We start from the raw sequence: 22,696 nt of genomic DNA, 5'->3' as shown, positions 1-22,696 counted from the left end.
AGCAAGCTGAGCAAGGAAAAAATACAATATGTATAATTTAAAGAGAAAAGGAGCACCAAAGAAGTGGATTGGAACTAAGTCCTGGGTTCAAGAAGATAAACAGATTAAGAAATGGAAAAAAGCGAGTGGTGACCTCAAGACAAGTTTCCACCCAGCTAAGTTTCCAACTTGTGAAAAGGAATTAAAGAAAATCTTAAAGCCAGGTGTGGAAGTGCACACCTTTAATCCCAACACTCCCAAGGCAGAAACAGGTAGATCTCTGAGTTTGAGACCAGCAAATCACAGAACAGCCAAGCTCAACCAGTGATGGAAACGAATGGAAACAGAAAAGGCTGGTGACGATGTAATTAAACAGGGGACCGTGTTCCAGTCCCAGCAAGAAGCAGAACTTGGCAGCTTCAGCCATGTGGTTCTGGCTTTAGAGTCAAAGGTAGAAATAAGAAGTTATGGAATTTTCCTCCATGACTAAGGAAAGCTGCTGAGGCCAGTTATGTGTCAGAGATGTCCCTGAATGGAGGCCTAGAAAGGGCATCAAGTAAAGCTATGACACTGAAGCCTGGATTGCCTCGGAGACCCCAGGATATTGGAGATGTCAGAGTCATGGGAGACCTGCCCAAAAGAGTTGCTAACAGGGAATGAAGGCAGCCCAAGACAAAGAAGTATGCTGCAGTCAACAGCAAAGCTGAAAGAGTTGAAGGATCTGAAGAGAGTTTTGACATCAGAATTGGAGATGCAGAGTTTAGAGTGCCCAGTCAGTTTTCAGTCTTGCTTTGGTCCAGTATTTACTCGCTATGCCCCCTTCCCTACTTATGGAATGGTAATGCATTTCCTGTGCCATTATATACTGGAAATATGTGATCTGCTTTTTGATTTTTATTTTATAGGAGATTATAGTTATGAATCTCGGAAGAGATTTTGAACTTTAGACTTCTAAATAAGTTTGAGACTGTTATATGAGACTGTGGGGACTTTTGAAGTTGGACTGAATGTATTTTTTTTTTTTTTTTTTTTTGCATGATTTGGCTATTAGCCTGTGAGGGCCAGGGAGTAAAATGTGGTGCTGTGAAAGGAAATGGCCCCCAGAGGGAGTGGCACTATTAGGAAGTGAGGCTTTACTGGAGTAGGTAAGGCCTTGGAGGAAGTGTGTCACTGTGGAGTGGTCTTTGTGGTCTTCCATGCTCAGACTATTACCAGTGTCACAGTTCACTTCTTGTTCGCTGTAAATCAAGATATAGAACCCTCAGCTCTTTCTCCAGCATTATGCCTGCCCGCATGCCACCATGTCCTGCCATGATGATAATGGATTAAATATTTTTTATAAGAATTGTCTTTACAAGAGTTGCCATTACCATGGTGTCTCTTCACAGCAATAGAAACCCTAACTAGACAGTCAAGCACTTTTTCTAACCTACTATGACTCAGAGTCCTATTTAATAGTTTCAAGCAACAAGTATACTAGGGTATTCTAGCATAAGAAAAAGTATTGCAGTTCTTAAAGCCTTAAAGAAAATAATCTGAACCAAATGTTTTTATACATACATCTATCTCAACATTTACCACAGTATTTATTCTCTTGGGTCACCTACATCTTTTGAGAAAAGGGGCGATGTGACGGTTATTTTTACTTGTCAACTTGACAAAATCAAGAATCACTTGGGAGACTGGCCTCTGGGCATGCCTGTGAGAGGTTATCTTGATTGGGTTAATTGATGTGGAAAAAGACCTGCTCACTGAGGATGGCACCATTCCTTTGGCTGGGATCCTAGACTATCTAAAAACAGAAAGTGAGAGCTGAGCACGGGCAATCCTCACTCTCTACTTCATGACTGCAGAAACAATGTGACCCGCTGCCTCGAGCACCCAGTGCAATGACATCCCTGTCACAACAGACTGTAACCTTGAATGTCCTCTCCTAATTTGCTTTTATGAGGGTATTCTATCACCTCAACAGGAAAGATAGTTAAGACAGGCAGAAAAATGAACCAGAAGACTATCTGTAATATATTACAATATATGGTATATATTCGTCTGGTTCATTTATATATTTATATTATACACACAACATACATATATATGCATGTGCATGTATATGTACACATATATGTGTGTGTATGGTGTGTGTGTGTGTACATTCCAGTACTTTTGAAATCAGTTGAACAAGATACAAAAAGGTTTATCCCACATACAACTGATAATTCAAAACTTCATTTCTCAATTTGTGAAATAAAGTCTGGGAGCCAGGGATATGGTAAGAATTCAAGAAAATTATGAGTTCAAGGTCAGCCTGGTCTACAGAGTGAGTTCCAGGATAGTCAAGCATACAGAGAAACTCTGCCTTGGGTGGTAGTGGAGGGGGTGTTCAAGAAAATGAAAATGAAGTATTTCATCACGGATCTCAGGAAAGGAGCACACAAGAAAAGGCTGGTCTGCACCTTGTGACAGGGACACTCTGCTGTGAAAGGAACTGATCTGTAGCTTGTGAAGGGGACTGGACTCATATCTACAAAGTCAGATCAAAAACAAGTCTCCTGAATGCTGAAAATGCCCTCTGTGAACAAGCATGGCTTGTTTTGTTGTGCCAAGCTATATTTGCATTTTTTTTAAATGAGTCTGAACACAGAAGCAAGATGAGAACATATTGTTAATGAGGCTTATAATCAAATGGCACATATTGAGATGAGCAAACAGAACCATAAGCACGTGTTAGCTGGCAGAGGGCTTGCACTAGCACACAAGGCCCCGAGCTGTATAACAGGTGTGGAAGCAAACTGAGCTGAGCTCTTGGGAGACACTGACAGGAGGGGCAGAAATTCAAGTTCAAGGCCAGTCTGAAGTTGAGAACCTGTCTCCAAAAAATGAAAATAAACTGACCACTGCCTCACAGACCCCAAACAGAAGTCGGAGGGGGAGATTTCAGCCAACTGTGAGAGCCCCAGCCAGCACAGAGAAGATGACAGTGTAGACAACAGGACACACCAAACAGGACTCAACTACAACCAGCTCTGCGGTGTCTGTTCAAACTATGTGCTGGTGAGCTCACATACAGAGCTGTAAACCAGCTTTTGTGATAGCTTCCCTAAAAGACACAGTAAGAGCTGGACTCACTCTCCTACCACTGTTTCCATAACTCAAAGAAGAAAGGACTAAAACAGTCTGCACCTTTGTCATAAACTCCTCCAGCTGCTCCACAAACAGCCTGGTCTGCTGCTGAATGAACTGCTCACAGGCTGACTTCAGGTGCCGATCTACGTCCTTCTTAGAATCGAGGTAATGCTCTCTGATCTCAGGAGTCCCCTGAAAAAGATAAGGCAATTTCCTTCTGTTTGCATGTGCCTAGGAGTCACCAGACATGGAAAGAATACCATTTAGCGCCCACCACCAATGAAACAGACTCCTTCTCACCTCCAACAAGAACTCTATCAAGGCATTGTTGCTATTCAGCCTAAAAAATCTCGGAACAGTCATAGGGTTCAGGATTTTAAATGCTGCATCTGTGAAACAAAATTACTTGTCCAGTGAACATGTACAGGTTCAACAGAGAAGCCCTGGGCAACACTAGCTCTCTATTGCTGTCAAGGCAGGAAGTACTCATCTTCACTAGGTCCCTTCAGGAAGGGCAGAGTGAGTGACAGCAGTGACGACCATATGCCCACACAGTCACTTCCAAAAGTCACAGCTACAAATTACTATTAATCACAATGATCTACTTATAGAAAAAAAAATGATAAGCAGGATAACACACAGAATTTCACTACTTTGTCTCTAGATGTTAAGGAGAATTTTTTAAAAATGCATATACTTACCCAGCTTCTTTATGATCTTGGCTGGCACAGAAATTTATTTACTTGAATGACAGTGAATAAACAAATGTGTCAGCCAAGAAGAAAACACCAAGAGGACATATTTACCCCTTAACCTCCAGACTAACTAGACTCTCTCGGAGTATTAACTGAGGTCTCATTGATGTTCAAATGCAATAAGATATACCATTAGTCATGAGAGGTTAGAGGCTTAAAAGTTAAGAGAGTAAGTATTATTTAGGGACAGTTTTTAAAAGACTATGGCTTTGTTCTTCCTGAATGAAGAAAGCAAAGCGCGCACTGCTCCAGCCTGCAAGCACATGCCCCAGCCCTAGGCACTGCCTCTACCTGGGTCTTAGTGAAAAGGAGAGACTTCACAACAGTGAGCAGAGCCAAGTCACCAACCACATGACCTTCATAATACGGTGGGAAAAGAAATCCTATCAAATCATAGTCCACTTCATTCTCTCACATCTCAGCAGACTTAGAGCAGAACCAAGTGGCAGCAACACACAGACTAGAAAGAAACAAAACAGCCACGCTTCATCCTATTCCCAAATAAAGGCCAGCAGCAGCCACAAGCTCCAAACAGGTAAGTGCCCCGTTATCATAGCTCACACCAAGAGAAGGGAGCCAACCAGGAGCAAGGGGAGAGAAGCTCCTTGTGCAAATACACCTTTAAAACACAGGGCATGCTGGGCGGTGGGTGGCACACACCTTTAATCCCAGCACTCAAGAGGCAGAGGCAGGTAGAGTTCTGTGAGTCTGAAGACAGTCTGGTCTATAGAGCAAGTTCCAGGACAGGTTCCAAAGCTACACAGAGAAACCCTGTCTTGAAAAATCGAAGGGAAAAAAAAAAAAAAAAAAAAAAAAAAAAAAAAAAAAACTGGATATTCTTTAAAAGCAAAGCCCAGAAAACCTGAATCCTATTTAAAATTGAAGACAAAGCCAAAAAGCATTTACTGTGAGGATCATATAATAGATTTGGAGGAGAAATACAGGGCCAACTGCTTTGATATGACTAATCAGGAGAACACAGAACTCGGCTGAGTCAAACATGTCCTCTCTCAGATGACCACAGTGATAAGGGAACTAAAAGCCTGCTATCTTCAGGATTCTTTATTAGGCATTTCTGAATCACAGGACACAGACAATAATGAGAGTCACAAGATTGAGAGGGAGTTAGTTCATTATACAAATGAATGCCTAAGGAATAGAGCTTAAATCTCTAGAAATCAGTAAGAAAAAAGATGAAAATCTGTAAGGGAAACAAATAATATTTATAATGTGTCCTTAACTATTTACAATCAAGAGCTTGAACTGTTTGTATTTTTATCTCTTAAAAATCTATTAGTTCGGGACTGGAAAGATGGCTCAACAGTTAAGAGTACTAACTGTCCTTCCAGAGGACCCAGGTTCAATTCCCAGCACCAACATGGCAGCTCACAACTGTCTATAAATTCAGTTCCAGGACACTCGACACCCATAGCAAAACACATTTTAAAAAAGATTGTTAATTCAAAAACAAAAATTAGGAGAAATGAATCCTCTTTCCCAAAATGAGTCAAATTCCTACATATTTCACATCACCTTACTTAACAATAAGCATCTCCATTTTGATGTTATCTTAAACACAGTGACGTCTTTGTATTCATTTTCATTCTTAATGATCTTGGTAATCAATGAAAGTACCAAGACGTCCTTGGCTTCTTTTACACAGGAGAAGATGGGCTATAGAAATTAACTGCCCCTCAGTTCAAGTTTACACAACAGCCAGAAATAAAACCTGACTCTTAGACACTTGAATAAATCCCTATTTGCTGACACATTCTACTTATCTTATAAGTATTTATTATATTGATTTTCATCTGATAGTTGCTTATGGTAATATGTGGAAGGGCCCAGGAGAGTTAAACTGTATTGTACATGGAAATCTTCAGAAATAGCTCCTTTCATGAAGAAAATACAACAAATCAGAAGTAATTAGGGTATCGTCAGCTCAGTTTAGTATGAATAAGTAACATATTTAGCAAGCAAAGCATGCAAAAGAAATTGCAGATGAACATAAAATAAACCTGTAGCCTAGGCTGACACACCTGGACAGGTCAAACACCCATATGTGCCAGCCAGGACAACAAAGTACCTCTAGTTTTCTTGAGGTCCAGGGAAATTTCCTTAATGGTGAATTCAGTGTGAAATGGAGCAATTTGTTCTCGAAGAATCAGAAGGTGCTTAATTAAGAAAAGTTGTCCATCAATCTGAGTCTAAATTATAAGACAAAAGAAATGGATATTATCACAGATTATATCAAAATTGGAACATATAAAATACACTAGCATTCAACATTTAAATCTACGTAGATTTACAGCCCTGAGGTGCCACTGTTCTGATGTACAATAAACTTTCTATGCCAAAGTCACACCTGCCAAAGTTCTCTGGAAAATTCAACTTGAAACTCTGAACATGATCACTTGCTCTACTCAAGAAATCCAAGAGAGCAAACCACACAAAGGCTAGAATGAAAACTCAAGCCTGCTAACGTGGTGCAGATGTAACAATGCTGCAACCTAAGGGTCACACCAAGCAGCAGAAACATGGAAAGGATGAGTCTAAACCCTCTCGCTCACAGACATCTGGTTTCTCTTAGGAGTCAAATGAGTTTCCCCATTTGCTCCACATGGTTTTGATATCTAGAACACTAGATAAAGTGGACTGGCATCCCCACCCTGGATTACCTGCCACCCACAGAGTATTGGCTGTCTATACACAAACCCTGTGCTATCTCAGGACTGTCTGCTATGGCCCTGGGACTTTAGTGGAGCTCTCAAAGTTCTGACCAAGGCCCAGAATAACAATTACAGGCCTCACGATAGAAGTTTGTGTATTAATAAAGCAAGGCTTCTCCTCAAAGCACAACTTTATTTTGAAAACATTTCTAATAAAGTTATCCTTCATAAGTAGTCTAAAAAGACTCATAAACAAAGTGGCAGCTCCTCGATCGCTCTTCCACCAACTTGTAATAGACACAATCTCTACCGAGCAACATGGGCAAGGGAAACTCACTTAGCTGTGGAACACAGCAGCAGATAAATATGAAATGCTATGCATTTTAAATACTTGATCTAGTTGTAAAAGGACAATTTTTGACAGCAAAAACTGGGCTATTTAGACTTCATTTACTTTATTAAAGATGTTGTAACTAAAGTAAATAGTATCATGTTCATTTACTACAGACAAGGTGTTCAATTTATATCTGTAATAATAATTTACCTAAAAAAACTAGAAAAAATCTTATGTTGAAAGGCAAAAATAACACAATCTCAGCCACAAAAGCTAATACACTAACCATGCTTATCAAGCAGAGAGTTTCCAGACACTCATAAACCCTTATAACATGCAGAAAACAGATTACATAAAGATGGTGACCTAAAAGGAACGAGGACAGAGGCTCAGGGGCTTAAAGGAAACGACAGTGTTACAAGAGGCCAGAGCCTCTTCAATTAAGTCAGTCTTCCTTAATTGAGCTGAGAAACATGTTCAATGTACGAAACCTACAGATAATAAAGAAATGTGCAGGGAATAAGGGCAGCGATCACCCAGTCTCCCACTTGCTTCAGGGCATTTTTGTTACATAAAGCACAGGCTTTATCTTTTTCTACGTTATCCTTTGTCTTAACATGGTTAAACAACATTTACTCTGTCACGTCTTTACATTTTGCAGCTTGCTGTGTAGCGATCCATCATATAGAACATGTCCAGTTTGAAGTTAGAAATCGAATTTCTAAATCTGGAATTCATAGGCTCAAACACTTCACACAATGGTGAAATTTTGGCTACATGTAATACGTCTCTGCAGGGAGTGGGCATTCTAGGGAGAGCCTAGGAGCGCAACACTGCTGCCCATGCTCTCCCCCTCTGAAAAGGCTGAGGGAGAAGCACACATCACAAGTTTCCAGTCCCAGAGCCCATGCTGTTCATAAACCATGGCAAGGACTTTAAGTCACACAACACAAGGACTATAACTGCCTATCCTCAGAGCCACTGGCTGAGTTCCTCTGGGTAAGACCATTAGACTATTTATTTAAAATACCATAGGAATGGCCAGGCAAGGTGGCGAAGCCTATCCCAGGCACTCAGGAGGCAGAGAGAGGCAGGCGGTTCTCTTTGAGTTTGAGACCAGCCTGGGTTACAAAGAGAATTCCAGGACAGCCAGGGCTACACAGAAAAACCCTGTTTTTTGTTTGTTTGTTTGTTGTTGTTTTTTTAAAAAGACCCAACAAACAAACAAAATCCTGTAGGGATGATGAACTGCTGCCTCCTTGAACACACTTTCTAGGCATTCTGGGGAAACAGCAGTGCCATTCCCTCACCATGACCCTACTCATCAGGCCTCAGCACGTCTCTGGCACATCAGCACAGTGCGCTCTCTTAGTGCAGCCATGAGCGAGCACGAGATGAACACCAGTTTCCGTCAAAGGGTCTCAAATTTCACTCCGACTAAACAAACAAATCTTACTGCCAAGTTGCTTTAAATTCCCATGGTTCTAAATCAATGTCAAATTGCACAATACTATTACAGGCAATAAAATTCCACCTAACGCTTCATCAAACCTTATTTTTGCTGATAGACTCCGATGCTCCTAGCAAGGACTGTATGCAGGCAGACAATGCTTCCTGTGATAACCCTTGGAACACCGCCCTCTGGTGGAAGAAGAGAGAAACATCAGCCTGCAGCCTTCACAAAACAAAAAAAAAGGAAAATGACAAGCCATGAAGGCAGAAAACAATGTTTACTTCCCTTCATCACTGGATTAATTAATACCTGAAGCATTCTCCCTCAGATTTTTTCACGTCCATTCAACCTTTGTCGACTGTCACATGGCTCTGTAACGTATGTGCATTCACGTCCTAAAACCTTCACATGTTCTTTACTGAACACATATCAGCACCTACTCACTACTAGCATGTGGGGGTCACTGGAAGGTACAGAGATCTAGTAGGCAGGTAGGGTTGGCCACAGTGTCCACTCAAGTACAATCTGATGTAGCGGGCTAGAACAGTGCAGGTTGGCCTCAAACTCCAGACCCTTCTTCCTCAGCCACCGAGTACTGGGCTCACATAATATGTGCACCACCACACACAGCTAGAAGGCTGCTTATAAGCTGAAAATTAACTACAAAGCAAACCATTAGTATAGCTTCTAAACATGTATCCCAGGTGGCTATAGAGGGTGCTTTAAGATTCGCATACAAGGTTCTTCACAACAGGAGGAAGACAGAACAATGCAAATAGTCAACAGGAGAAAGTTGACCAAAAACCGAGCGAATTACAGAGTACTGTGCGTAAATACAAAGAATTCTAAGGACTGTGGTCGAATTCTTAGAGATGGGGGCTAGAGAGACGGCTTAGTGGTTAAGAGCATTGGCTGTTCTTCCAGAGGACCCAGGTCTGATTCCCAGCACCCAGACAAGGGCTTACAACCATCTGACTCCAGTTTCATCTGTGATGACTTCCTCTACCCTCCTCTGGAACAAGCACACACACGATTCCCAGAAATACTTGCAGACAGAACACCTACACACATAAAGCCTTTTTTATTATAAAGTATAATTTAATAGAGCCAGGCTTGGAGGCACCTGCCATAATCCCAATGCAGGACAATCTCTGACATTATCAAGGAGGAGGCCAGCCTGGAGTACTAGAGACCCTGTCCAAGGGATGGGGAAGAAACAAACAAACACCAAACAAACAAAAAAACAAAAGATTTCTACTTCAGAGCTGGACACAGTTGCTCATGCCTACAATCCTAGTACTCAGAAGTCTGGGACAGGATTGCTCAGAGTTTGAGGCCGGCCTGGATTACACAGTTCTAGTGCAGTATTGGCTACAGAGTGAGACTCAGCATCAAAAACACAACAAAACATTTGGATATGAGGTAAGTGGAAAAAGAACAGGCAACCCTGAGGTGCACGCCAAAGCACAAAGTGACCTCCCAGGACGCACCTGTGCCTTGACTGGCCTTCCTGTCAGTATCCACAAAGCTGTGCACTGAAGTCTGGGCTATAAAGGGTGGGTGTGAGCATGACCTTTGCACATGTCCCTTGGGATCTTGGCTCCATAACAGCAAGTTCTGAACCCTGGTCTCATGCATCACTCCCTACTGGGAACCTAAAGAAGCAAAGATGCCAAATGTCCCCCTAGCCCACACTGGATGAGATCTGTGAACCAGTTTATTTCAGAGTAGTATGGGTGACTGACTGACTGATGCCATGGAACAAATGTGAGACCTTATTTGGTCCTAAGAGTCTGAAGTATGAAACACTGTGTGTGTGTGTGTGTGTGTGTGTGTGTGTGTGTGTGTGTACACATACAGAGTACACACCTCTTGAGCCATACTGTTAAAAAAGTAGCAGGGTCTGAACAACTCATTACATGACTACTAGATGCAATCTCTTCACATGCAGGTTACAGCAGCCAATTAAGAAACAGGGTTGAAACCACCAAATTTGTTTTTGTGGGGATTTTTGTTTGCTTGTTTGTTTGTTTGTTGAGAGAGGGTTTCTTTGTGTATCCCTGGATATCCTGGAACTTGTTTTGTATACCAGACTGGCCTCAAACTCACAGAAATCCACCTGCCTCTGTCTCCCAAGTGCTGGGATTACAGAGTACACCACCATGCCCAGCTCAAAACAACCAAGTTTATAAAACAATTTTGTTTCAAATGTAAACTACTGACAGCAAATATGTAGCTAGATCTGCCACTGCAGGGAATGGAAACCATGTAATTAACTCAGCATGCTTAAAACAACTGTTTTCCAAAATAGTACACAGTCTAAAAGGCGCTTTAAAAACTGCTAACTTCAGCAAGTGACTAAACTTAGCTCATGACTAGGAACACAGGCACTCTTGCAGTACCTGTTAAGAATAGTGGCTGAAAATAAGTCAAAACTGGATTTACAGGACTGGGCATGGTGGTGCCCACCGGAAATGCCTGCACAGGGAGGCTGCAGCAAAGGGATCTGCAGGATCAGGGTCAACTAGAGCTAGCTACTGAGCAAGACCCTGCCTCAGCAACAAAAAACCATTTTACAGTGGCTACATTTAGTACTAAGCATTATGCCAATGTGGCATTCCAATGTATTGTTCCACACTCTTTACCACAGCTCTTTGTTTCACACACAAACTCATCAGTAGCTTTAAACTCATTTGTGGTCATGGACTCCTGATGAAGACTACAGCCTTGGTCCTCAGGAAGATACAAATATAAATATAAATACAAATACACAGTAAAACTTACCCACAGCTTCGAGGAGCCCTAAATTAGATCAACCTTCAAGTTGCCAGCATATCTAAAAATCCTGACTTTAAGAATATCAGCACTGCATCAAGACTCTTAAAGTAGGTTAGAACTTAAAAATATTCCAAGAAAATGATAGAATAAGCAATTCACAGTAAAGATAAAAGGATTCACACACATACATCTATGCATCTATATAATTTGGAGAGACAGACAAGCGTTCTTCGCACTGTGGGATACCACATCCCGTGAAGATCTGCTGGAGAAATTGTGCTCTGCGGTCTAGGATTGAGGGAGTCTGTTGAACCTAAAATGCAAATAGGAAAGAACATATATTCCAAGCATGTGGGTATCTGTCATACAGTAACTTACATGGCAGCTAGAAACTATTCATTCTCATTGGCTATCAGTGGCTGGAAGAAATCAATTTCCTCCCCTGCTCCATATTTAATAAAAAATACCCTAGGAAGTCTAAACCAGTATAGGCAGGGGTTAAGACTGAGAAAAGCCTGGAGCACACATAGGCACACATATTCCAGCTGTGCACATATACATGTATGCTCAATACCACTCAACACTAGTTATTTTTTCCCAAATATGATCAATAATCTTTATGGAATAAATCAACAGCATACTTACGGAACACAACCAGATTCTAGAAGGTAGATCTATATGTAACGGGCACCAATGAAGGTAGGAGAGGGACAAGAAATCAATTTTTTTCAGTATAGAGGACTAGACCCGAGCCTGAGCACTCTGGGCGAATGCTCCATCACTGAGCAATAGTCACATCCTCCTCTCCCTTCTTCAACTTCTTACATTCTGAGACAGGATCTTGCTGAGTTGTTCAAGCTGCCCTAAACTCACTTTAGTTCAGGCAGCTTTTCAACTTGTCATCCCCCTGACTCAGCCTCCCAAGTGGCTAGATGATAAGCCTATTGCAGGCCCGGTAAAACAGGACAGTTTTTAAAAGGAACATGGATCAAAGCTGGCTTGCCTGGCACCTTGCCTTCAGTTCTAAGCTGTATTATCACATGATAAATTGTCCCCACCATTCAGGTCAGAAAAGGCAGTTTGGGGCAGTGGGAGTGCCTGAAGAGAAGGCCACCTCTGCAAGAGAGTCACAGTCACTCCAGTATCCAGAGCCAGATTAAAAACAACTACAAAGGTGGCATGCGCACACTTCTCTGGAACAAGAGGCAACACTTATATGTGAACTATTCAAGGACGTCTTAAGAAACTTTATATTTTTAGCGCAGTAACTTGTAGTTACATAAAAGATGTCCTCATTCGAAGAGATGCAATACTACCTGAGGCAAAGTGTCAAGCAAGGACACCAACAATATAGTGTCTAGCTGTCCTGGTGCACTGGCCACACTTTTAATGCCAGCATTTGAGGCTAAAGGAGAACTGTTAAGCCTTCAAGGCTAGCTTAGGTTAGACAAGAAAACTCTACCGACAAAGTATGTTTGTATGCATTGTTGTTAAAAAGTAAGCCTCAAAACTAAGTTGTGCATACGTGTGTTCATTTTGTCTTTTCACTTCTCTACATATTTGGGTTTTTCTTCAATAATACAAAAATAAAAGTCTATGATGAATGAGTAATGTTCCAAATAAATATTATTTCTTAAAAATATCTAGATCTGCTGAGTGGTGGCGGTGCATGCCTTTAATCCCAGCACTCAGAGAGAGGTGAACCTCTGTGAGTTCGAGGCTAGCCTGGTCTATATAGTGAGTTTCGGGACAGGGATACACAGAGAAATCTTGTCTTGAAAAATCAAAACAAAACAAACAAACAAAAAACTAGATCTGGATTGTTCAAACAAAATCTAGAGGAAGGGTTAGTGAGATGGCTGAGTGGTCAAGAGCACTTTCATATATATGTATGTATGTATACGTGACATGTAGGCAGTAGAGGCCCTAGAGCTTTGTTGAAGAATCTAGCTACTATCTGCAGGATCCCTCCTTCCATATAAAGAACCCAAAGTACCAAGTCAGAGTTGCGTGCTCTGAAGCTGCAGCCAGTGTCTGCTCACTTTTCACTATCCTATTTGACTGCTCCAGGGGAGAGTCTCCTGGCAGAGTCACTTTGCCAAGGCAGGGCAACCCCTATGGTCCTCTTGCAGGTCCTCCACCACCCTCCCCTCACTTCTCTACATAAGAAGAAAGCCTGTGCTCTTTACGGGACTGGTAACTGGTGTCTTCACAGAAAAGTGACCACAGCACTGTCAGATCACCATTCTACCTTATGAACATACACATTTGGTCTTCCTCTTGGGAGGTTATTATTCTCTCACGCTGCACACCCTTGGGAAGAAGGGCAATGACTACACTCATGTCTACTGCTCCTCGTGCTATCAGACCCCTGTTCCCATTCTACTGCGGGTACCACGCGGCGGACATGCATTCTTGACCTTAGTGTGAGTTTTAATCCCACTACTTTCTCAGACAGTCGTACACTCTTGGGACTACATTGTTACAACTGCCTCAATTCTCCTCTCTCCCACTAGTCCACCACATTATAGCAGCGCCCCTCCTCTACCGATGTCATCATCCTCAACTGTTTACCACCTCCTCTGCTTCAATCACACTTGCCTACTCTTTCTCAGTCAGCTCAGTTCACTCCTCTGCCCCCATTGGCTCCTTAACATGGGCAATGTCAAAGTCTCCCCCTTCCAAACAATGGCTGGACTCTGCCCTGGGGTGATCTACAAGCCCAAAGCACCAACCACACCTCAGTCTTTATCACTAAACCAGCCCTCCTACTATAGCTCAAAAACAGTGCTTTCAGAATTGTAAGACAACATGACCATAACATTATGTATGTTATGCTATTATGATAAAATTATAAGTCAGAAATGTGGTACATGAAAATGCCACCACAAAACGTAAAACCAATGGAATTTTAATGTCTTATTTAATCCAATCAATCTCAAGTATCAATTTAAAATAATAACTAATAAAAATTTTTACCATGGTATTTTCCATTCTTTAGTTCACACTAAATCTTTAGTTCTGGTATGCAATTAACACGTCTATGGCAACTGCATGCACTCATCACATGTGAAAACACTACCCACATTCCACATTCTCAGGAGGGCTGAACACTGGAAGGGCACAGCTCTATCTCCCTTCCCTGCTGGGTGGCATCTCTGTTGCTATGCTAAAACACTGACCACAATCAACTTAGGGGGAAAGGGCTTGTGTGACCTCCTAACTTCTGTGTCACAGTCCATCACTGAAGGAAACCAAGGCAAGAGCTCAAGGTGGGAGCCTGGAAGCGAACGCAGAGGTCATGGAGGAGAGCTACTTACTGGCTTAGTCACCACGCTTTCCTCAGCCTGCTTTCTTCGATAACTCAGGACCACCTTGTTCAGGGGTGGCACCACCTAACTGTACCTGACCTCGTCACACTCTCTACCCCACTAGCTCTTCACTCTACTCTGTTACATCTGGGATCTATCACATCTGCTCCCAGAAATCAAGAAAGCACAAGCTGCTTTTTATGCCAGAGACAGTCCTCGATAATCTTAATTAACTGGATGAATAAATGCCACAAGTTAAGACATTGTAACATACCAGATTTTCTTAAAGTGCTGGGCTCTCCTTCTTCTAACCGGACATCTGAAAAAGAAGTTTCTGAGGGTGCCTTCTTTTGCTCATCTTTTAAGCTCTGAGCGATTTGCTACATGGAGAAACAAGAAAGAACATTGAAGTGTCTTTCTTCTGAATGTCTTGCAATCTGGACCAGCTGAGCAGATGTTCTGGGAAGACCTATAAATTCAAGTATCACCCTAAAGAACCCACTCATTACAAAGAGGAAATAAACCAGGCAGCAGTGGAGCATGCCTTTAATCCCAACATTTAGGAGGCAGAGGAAGGTGGATCTATGAATTCAAGGCCAGTCTGGCCTACAGAGTGAATCCAAGTTCTCTCAAAAAAACAAAACAAAACAAAACAAACAAACAAAAAAAACAAACAAAAAAAAAAAGAGGAACTACACCAGGCAGTGGTGGGGAATGTCTTTAATCCCAGCATTTGGGAGGCAGAGGCAGGTGGATAATCTGTGAGTTTGGGGCCAGCCTGGTCTACAAGAGCAAGTTCCAGGACAGCCAGGGTTTACACAGAAACCCTGTATTGGAAAAAATTAACAATAATAAAAAAGAAATACATTAAAACAATTTTTAAAAACAAAACAAAATAAATATAAAAACATCCTCCCCCCCAAAAAAAGAACAAAACAAATAAAAAATCATTAAGAAACAGTAAGACAAATCCTGGTCTCTTCAAAACAGTCAGTTCTAAAAATAAAACACAAAACAAAGTAGAGAGGAGTCTTAACTTCATTTTTTAGACTTTTATTTATTATTCTGTGTATTCAAGTTTTTATTCATAAAAAAACTAATGTGCTTAGGAGTCAAGTATCTGGGGACCTTTGGGCTGGAGCAATGACTCAGAAGCTAAAACACATGCTTCTCTTCCAGAGGCCCCCATCTGGTTCCCAGCTCCCACATCAAGGGGCCTGTTACTCCAGAGCCACAGGGATCCTACGCCCTCTTTTGGCCTCTGTAGACACATTTGCATATACACATAAATTGAAAAAAATCTTAAGTATTCAAACTACTTTCAAATGATTATGCAATAAAATATACTGAAAAATATAAGGTGAGGTGACAAAAGCATTAACAGCTACTGATTCCAAAACACCAGAATTTTAGGAACTCTGCTGTGTTTAGGTGAGAAATTCTGCCATGGCTGTGTTAAACAAAAACTGCCCTGAAGCAATGCCTGAAACAAACTCACCCTAAAACAATCGATGGGAGCAAGGGAGTAAAAGTGACCATGACACTGAGCAGAGTCATGGAGACTTCACCGTGGTATTTATTACCTGTATGTACTTTCACTTCTATTTGTAAGTTCTCACTGAAAAAGCTTCAGACTCTCATAACCCTGCTATAGCACCAATACTCTAAAAGGTCACAGAAATGTAGGTACAGGAACAGTCAGGAGGGTCATGGCGACAACTGGAGCCTTCAAGACATAAACCCAAAGTTGGAAGCTGGGCGATGGTGGCGCACTCCTTTAATCCCAGTACATGGGAGGCAGAGGCAGGCGGATCTCTGTGAGTTAAAGGCCAGCTTGGTCTACAAGAGCTAGTTCCAGAACAGCCAGGACTATTACATAGAGAAATACCCTATATTAAAAATCCAAAAACAAAAAAAAGAAAAGAAAAAAAGAGAAAGAAAGGAAGAAAGGAAGGAAGGAAGGAAGGAAGGAAGGAAGGAAGGAAGGAAGGAAGAAAGAAAGAAAGAAAGAAAGAAAGAAAGAAAGAAAGAAAGAAAGAAAGAAAGTAACCAAAGTTGGTACAATACATATTTAGGAGTAGGACAAAGGGTCATGTCACCAGCATTAACTGTGGCAGCTGCTATGTTACCAACCCTCTTACATGCCAATCACCATGAAATAAGAGAAAATGAAGAAAGCACTAATTCAATCTAAAATTTGAGAATGAGAAAACTATATAGTATGCCTACCAAACACAAGTACAAATTAACAATTTGTGTTTAGTTTCATTTCCTATGACTTTTATGGCAAGTAAGTGCATTTTGATTTTATATTTTGAGTGATAGTTTAAAGAGTAATATTCTTTTTTTTTTTTTTTTTTTTTTTTTTTGGTTTTTCGAGACAGGGTTTCTCTGTGGCTTTGGAGCCTGTCCTGGAACTAGCTCTGTAGACCAGGCTGGTCTCGAACTCACAGAGATCCGCCTGCCTCTGCCTCCCAAGTGCTGGGATTAAAGGCGTGCGCCACCACCGCCCGGCTAAAGAGTAATATTCTATCTTAACAAAATATCCACAAGCCATGTGGGATCAGGGAGAAGATGAAGTACAGGTGAAGAAACCGCACCTCCATCATGACTAGCTTATCAGGATATGCCAAGTCTCCAGGCGCTGGTTTGTAGCCTGTGATGTCCGTCTGAATGTAGATGTGGGTCCGGTACACAAGCCTCTCTTGTACATCTTCCAACATCTGCTTTACTCCAGCTGCAAATGCCCCCAGTTGCTCAGCTTTAAAAAGAAAAAAGGCCGTCACCCACTCCTTTAGAGGCAGGACAGTGCTCCCTTTAACTAAACCATTCAGACACTGCACAGACTTGTCTGAGAGACGGAGCTGAACTCTTTGCGGTGTGACTCAATGATCTTAGAACATTTTGACAGCTTCAATTTCCTCATGTTGAACATGGGGAAATAAACTGGTCCTTCCACCTTCTTCCCAGGACTCTGCAAATTTATTTCTGTTATTTACATAATTAATTTAGGTTTTAAGAGTGCACTATACCTAGTTAATTTACATAGCTCAGACCAATATTAAAAGATAGTCAAGGCAGCTTACTAAGGTTACCACATGCCATTTAACAAGTAAGCTGATGCTATAACAATTTTACAAAGGAAAAGTGAAATATGAGTTTATACAGTATTTCTCCCTGATGTTAAACATGAGCAGCACTGTCTTTATACAGTATTTCTCCCTGATGTTAAACATGAGCAGCACTGTCTTTATACAGTATTTCTCCCTGATGTTAAACATGAGCAGCACTGTCTTTCCAAGGGTCGGGGACTAGAGATACTGCACACAAATGGAACACATTCAGAGCACTTTAGAACTACCCTACAGTCAGAGCAGTGAGACGTGACACAGAAAGAGTAACTTTGAAGAGCACGCGGTGCCTACAGCAGGAAGCCCCACAGCACAGGCCGCTTCAATAGGACCTGTTACAGCTGTCACAATTGTGTGTCCTACTGCCATCAACCAAACAGCTGGTCAGACAGTTGAGGGTGACTGAGAGAACAATGCCTCTCCCTGAGCTCATTCCTACCTGAGCATGCGAAACCATCCCCGCTTTCTAACCGAAAGCGTAACGCAAGCTGACTCCAGTGTGCTAAACAAGCCAAAGCTCAGTTTTCTCTGAACTCCAAATGCCAAAATGAAAAGTATTTTATTACTGACTTCAGCAGATTTTAAATTTCTTATCTGTTTAATTTATAGCATTTGATAGTTCCAAGTGAAGACACATCTTGATTTGAAAAGGAGTGAGGTATCAACCCAAGCTCCAAATCATTAGCCTTCTACTTAAAATTTTAACATTTAAAAAAACACTGAGTGTTTATGAGCTGAGGCTGTGGAGGAAAAGCTCTATTTGTTCTCACATTCACTAAGCCACAAGCACAATTAAGAGTCCTCAGAGTGACCACACCTGTGTGCTTACCATTGTTCTGTACATGGTCTTCAAGCACCTCGTTTTTAAGAATGCCACAAAGCTCTGACAAAGTCTCTAAGTGAATGACATGGATGATCAGTGGCCGGAACACATCATACAATGACACGCACAGTTTTTCCAAAAGCTCACTATAAGGAAAGACAAAATACTGTCAGGATTTTTCCAATGTACTAGAAGTTTCGTGTATTAGAAGTTTCCAGCCAGTAAAATAAATAGAAAACGGTAAAGGAATGTTACAGAGGGAGGGGAAGGATGGGTTTGTAAACTGCTTTTGCTTGAAAAGAATCAGTATTTAATCTGTAACAGTTCATTCAAATTAGCTGCCCCCAACCACAAGTCAACTGATTATAACTTTTGGTTTAACAATAATTTTACATTCTTTAAAAAAAATAAAGATTATTTCAGTAAACGATATTTCCTTTTATATTCACTGCAGATCAAACCATTATCCCCACCACCACCACTAAACATGTTCAAACCTAAAAAAAAACAAAAAACACTAGCTGGGCACGGTGGTGCAGACCTTTAATCCCAGCACTTGAGAGGCAGAAGCAGGCGGATCCCTGAGTTCAAGGTCAGCCTGGTCTATATATGAGTTCCAGGACAGCCAGGGATATATAGAGAGACACTGCCTAAAAACAAAACAACAACAACAAAAGTTTCAAAAAAAAAAAAAAAAAAACTAAAGTACTTTGGGCCATACCAAGTATTTTTGAAAAATTTTAGACATTTGAAAGGAAAAGATTAGGAGTATACGTTTTTCAGATTGTCAACAGTAGCCTTCTATATACAGTACTTCACCAAGTAATCACCCCAACCAAAATCAGGAAATCCATTTCTCTCTTCCTCAACACAAGTCATAATCTTAGGATCTTTATGAGTCAAAAATAGCTAACATGAGGAAATCAAGTGACTAGCAGTGGACCTAAAAGTCACTTTGAGAAAACAAAGATTATCAAATAAGGTCTATATTTTTAAATATTGTTCATTAGTTAGATGCACAGAATTTATTTTATCTTGGTGTAGATAAAGGAATCCAGGTCCCAGGACTTACTTCTCTTGTAGACTTGAGAAATAATCATAATCAATATTCTGTTTCCATACACAAAATATCCAAATGCTGCAGTAATTGTAGAATGTTTCTACAATATACTAGACCATGTTATCAACAGCAAATCAAATATTATCCACAAGCGCCCAGTCTACACATCACTTACTCTAACTTTGCCGTTGGCTTTGTGAAAAACTCATTGTAAAGTTGGTGCTCATCTTGGCAGACATGGACCATAAAGGCACAGCCACTGCGAACCTGCAATAAACAAACACATCCCACCTACCAAGGTGCACATTCCAGCTCTTACAAAATAAAGCCTATATTTTGTTTACAAAGTGATTATGCACATATATTCAGAAGCAACTTTCTGGAAAACAGGAAATGGCTAGTTCTCAGTGGATTACTGCAAAATCATTATAAAATAAAACATTTTCTAGTTAAAAGGGAGTACTTAAAAGTACTTAAAAGAGAACTTTTATGTGTTTTTCTAAAGTATGAATTAAAACCACACTAAACAAAGGCCATCTCTGCATCAAAAACTAAGCTAAGGCATGGTGGCACAAACATGTCATCTCAGCATTCAAAAGGCTAAGGCAGGATAAGCAAACAGCAAGGCCAATCTAGGTTGCATAGTAAGACTCTATCTGAAACAACCATAAAAACACCTAAGATTACATTTTCAACATAAATCCACTAACTCTGAAACTTCATCATTCAAGGAAGAATGTACTTGTAAATCATATTTCAAGAAAAATGAACATGAGGCTATTTTACAAAGTTGAACAGAGCTAATGTCCACTATCATAACTAGAAAAAATGTTGACTGGGAAACAGAATGATAACAACTTGCTGAGGCAGGTCTGACTTATTTTGTTCCCCAAAACTGTGTGCTACAAAAATAAGGTTAACGGCAACTGCTCAGAAAGTAACTGACAGAGCCACACTGGAAGGAGTGCTGCCAAGAAGGGAAGCAAGCAAGCACCAAACAGTCAAGAGCAAGGTGTGCCCACCAGCAGGCGCTTACCAAGGCACAATGGTCTCTATTATTTTGGCTGGTTAGCTCCGCGACAGTACAGGCAATACTGGGGCCCAGAAGGAGCTCCCGCTGATCAAGGTAACACTGGTGGATATCATTGAGCAGGTGCTGGTATCTGGTGGAAGGCAAGTAAAAAACAAGACAAATATTGCATGATCCCTCTCCTGTGTAGAGGCTAGATTTACACACACACACACACACACACACACACGACATGAAAGTAGAGGGGGCTAGCTGGGGACAGGAGGGGACTATCAAGGAATAGAGAAAGGGGAAGGGTATGGAGCATGAATAAGGTCAAAGCACAAGAGATGCCTGAATTAAAATGTATTTATGAATTGGGCAGTGGTGGCACATGACTTTAATCCCAGCCCTAGGGAGGCAGAGGCAGGTGATCTACAGAACAAGTTTCAGAACAGCCAGGGCTACAGAGAGAAACCCTGTCTCAAAAAATCAAAATAAAAATATAAAACATCTTTATGAGCCAGCCCATCACCATGGACAATGAATATACAACACTTTTTTTAACTAAAAAAAAATAGTAATACTGGAGTATACATTTTTTATTTCAATCCAGAATAGGTTGCCAGGCTTCTAAAGCCATAATGGTAGCCTCTTGTTTGCCCACATTAAACACTTGGGAATGCACACATAGAACAAAAGCCAAGATGAAGTGATACAAAAAACTGGTCTTTTAAGGACGGGCTCTCTTCAATAGAGACCTCTCACATCTACCTACCTGAGGAAGACGGACACACACTGTCACATAAACTTGCTGAGTCAAGCCCGCCAGAGACTGCTCTCTAAACCACATGACTGAGAACAAATGGAGGCAGCTGCTCAAAATGGCCAAGGGCGTAAGCACACTGGGAAGGGCATGAGCACACTGGGAAGGGCATAAACACACTGGGAAGGGCATAAGCACACTGGGAAGGGCATAAGCACACTGGGAAGGGCATGACAAGACCACAGGGCTACTGAGTACTCACTCGGGGATCTTTTCAGATCGCTGCTCTATCTGTTCAATAAGAGCCTGTAGGATAAAGAAAGACACGGCTGTCTCCCTCATTCCAGAAACAATGTAAGCCAGGCAGTGGTGGCGCACACCCTTAGTTCCAGCACTCGGGAGGCAGAGGCAGGTTGATCTCTGTGAGTTGAAGGCCAGCCTGGTCTACAGAATGAGTTTCAGGACAGCCAGAGCTATACAGAGAAACCCTGTCGGAAGGAAGGGAGGGAGGGAGGGAGGGAGGGAGAAATGGAGGGAGGGAGGGAGGGAGGGAGGGAGGGAGGGAGGGAGGGAGAAAAAATCACCAAAAACAACAGTGTGAAAAGGCTTTAAAAATCATAAAAATGACATATAGGCAATAGGCAATAATACCACAGTATATACTTTTTAGTATTTTTTTTATACCCAATTAGCATATTTTGCTTCTTTCTTCCTTTCTCTCTCTCCATTTTTTTTAATTTGGATTTTGGATTTTTGTTTGTTTGTTTTAATTTTCTTTACAGGCATGGTGCTTTCCCTGCATGTGTGTCTATGCATGTGAGTACCAGTGCCCATGGAGGTCAGAAAGGGGCACTGGCTCCCAAGACTGGAGTTACACACAATTGTGAGCTGCCATGTAGGTGATGGAAATCAAACCTGGATTCTCTGGAAGAACAGCCAGGGTTTTAACCAATGAACTCTTTCCAGCCCCCCCATTTTCTTTTTAATCAAAGCTGGAATTGTATTATTTATTCAACTCTATAATCTACTTTTTAAAAACATTTCATAAATATTTTTCTATCATTAAATACTTTTCAATAATAGATGGAAGTACACAGAGAGCCTTATACATCACCTAGTACTTAGTAAACACTCAATAAATTATTGAAAGCAGCATTTAAAACAACGCATAAAGCTGGGTGTGCCTAGAATCCCAGTACTTGGGAAGGTGAAGAAAAGGGTCATTGGGGAGCTCCAGATCAGCTGGGCTCAATGGTGAGTTTGAAGCCGACATGGACTACTATATATGGCAGCAGCAGCAACAAAAATTAAATAAATGAATGTAACATCATATTAAGTGGTTGTTTATTACCCTGTGGGTAGATGCACTCAAAATTAACTATTCTGTTCAGCATTTGTTTCCAAAGAATCACAGCCACCAGTTCACAGTCTGGAGTCAAACAGCTGTTCGCCTACATCAGCGCCCAGGCAGGAAGGTTCACTTCTCTGAGACCGCACAAAGCAAA

General features: G+C 41.3%; 1 protein-coding gene across 2 annotated transcripts in view; it reads right to left on the bottom strand.

The window, feature by feature from the left end:
• Cog3 (component of oligomeric golgi complex 3) overlaps nucleotides 1-22,696 on the bottom strand; it is a 56,957-nt gene that overhangs the window by 13,972 nt on the left and 20,289 nt on the right. The window contains exons 9-19 of one of the 2 annotated variants that reach the window (XM_057786295.1): nucleotides 21,454-21,497; nucleotides 20,453-20,579; nucleotides 19,592-19,683; nucleotides 18,363-18,502; nucleotides 17,003-17,163; nucleotides 14,677-14,782; nucleotides 11,280-11,404; nucleotides 8,412-8,501; nucleotides 5,944-6,064; nucleotides 3,403-3,491; nucleotides 3,160-3,294 (exon numbers count right to left, since the gene is read on the bottom strand). In XM_057786295.1, coding sequence (XP_057642278.1) covers nucleotides 3,160-3,294; nucleotides 3,403-3,491; nucleotides 5,944-6,064; nucleotides 8,412-8,501; nucleotides 11,280-11,404; nucleotides 14,677-14,782; nucleotides 17,003-17,163; nucleotides 18,363-18,502; nucleotides 19,592-19,683; nucleotides 20,453-20,579; nucleotides 21,454-21,497 — 1,230 coding nt within the window. Of the gene's footprint in view, nucleotides 1-3,159; nucleotides 3,295-3,402; nucleotides 3,492-4,739; nucleotides 5,750-5,943; nucleotides 6,065-8,411; nucleotides 8,502-11,279; nucleotides 11,405-14,676; nucleotides 14,783-17,002; nucleotides 17,164-18,362; nucleotides 18,503-19,591; nucleotides 19,684-20,452; nucleotides 20,580-21,453; nucleotides 21,498-22,696 lie in introns of those variants that run through there. The other variant, XM_057786296.1, reaches the window with a different exon arrangement.

The sequence above is a fragment of the Chionomys nivalis genome, chromosome 12 (assembly GCF_950005125.1).
Source record: "Chionomys nivalis chromosome 12, mChiNiv1.1, whole genome shotgun sequence".
Lineage (NCBI taxonomy): Eukaryota > Metazoa > Chordata > Mammalia > Rodentia > Cricetidae > Chionomys > Chionomys nivalis.
The sequence above is the reverse complement of the archived record's forward strand: the minus strand, read 5'-3'. Positions and strand labels throughout refer to the sequence as shown.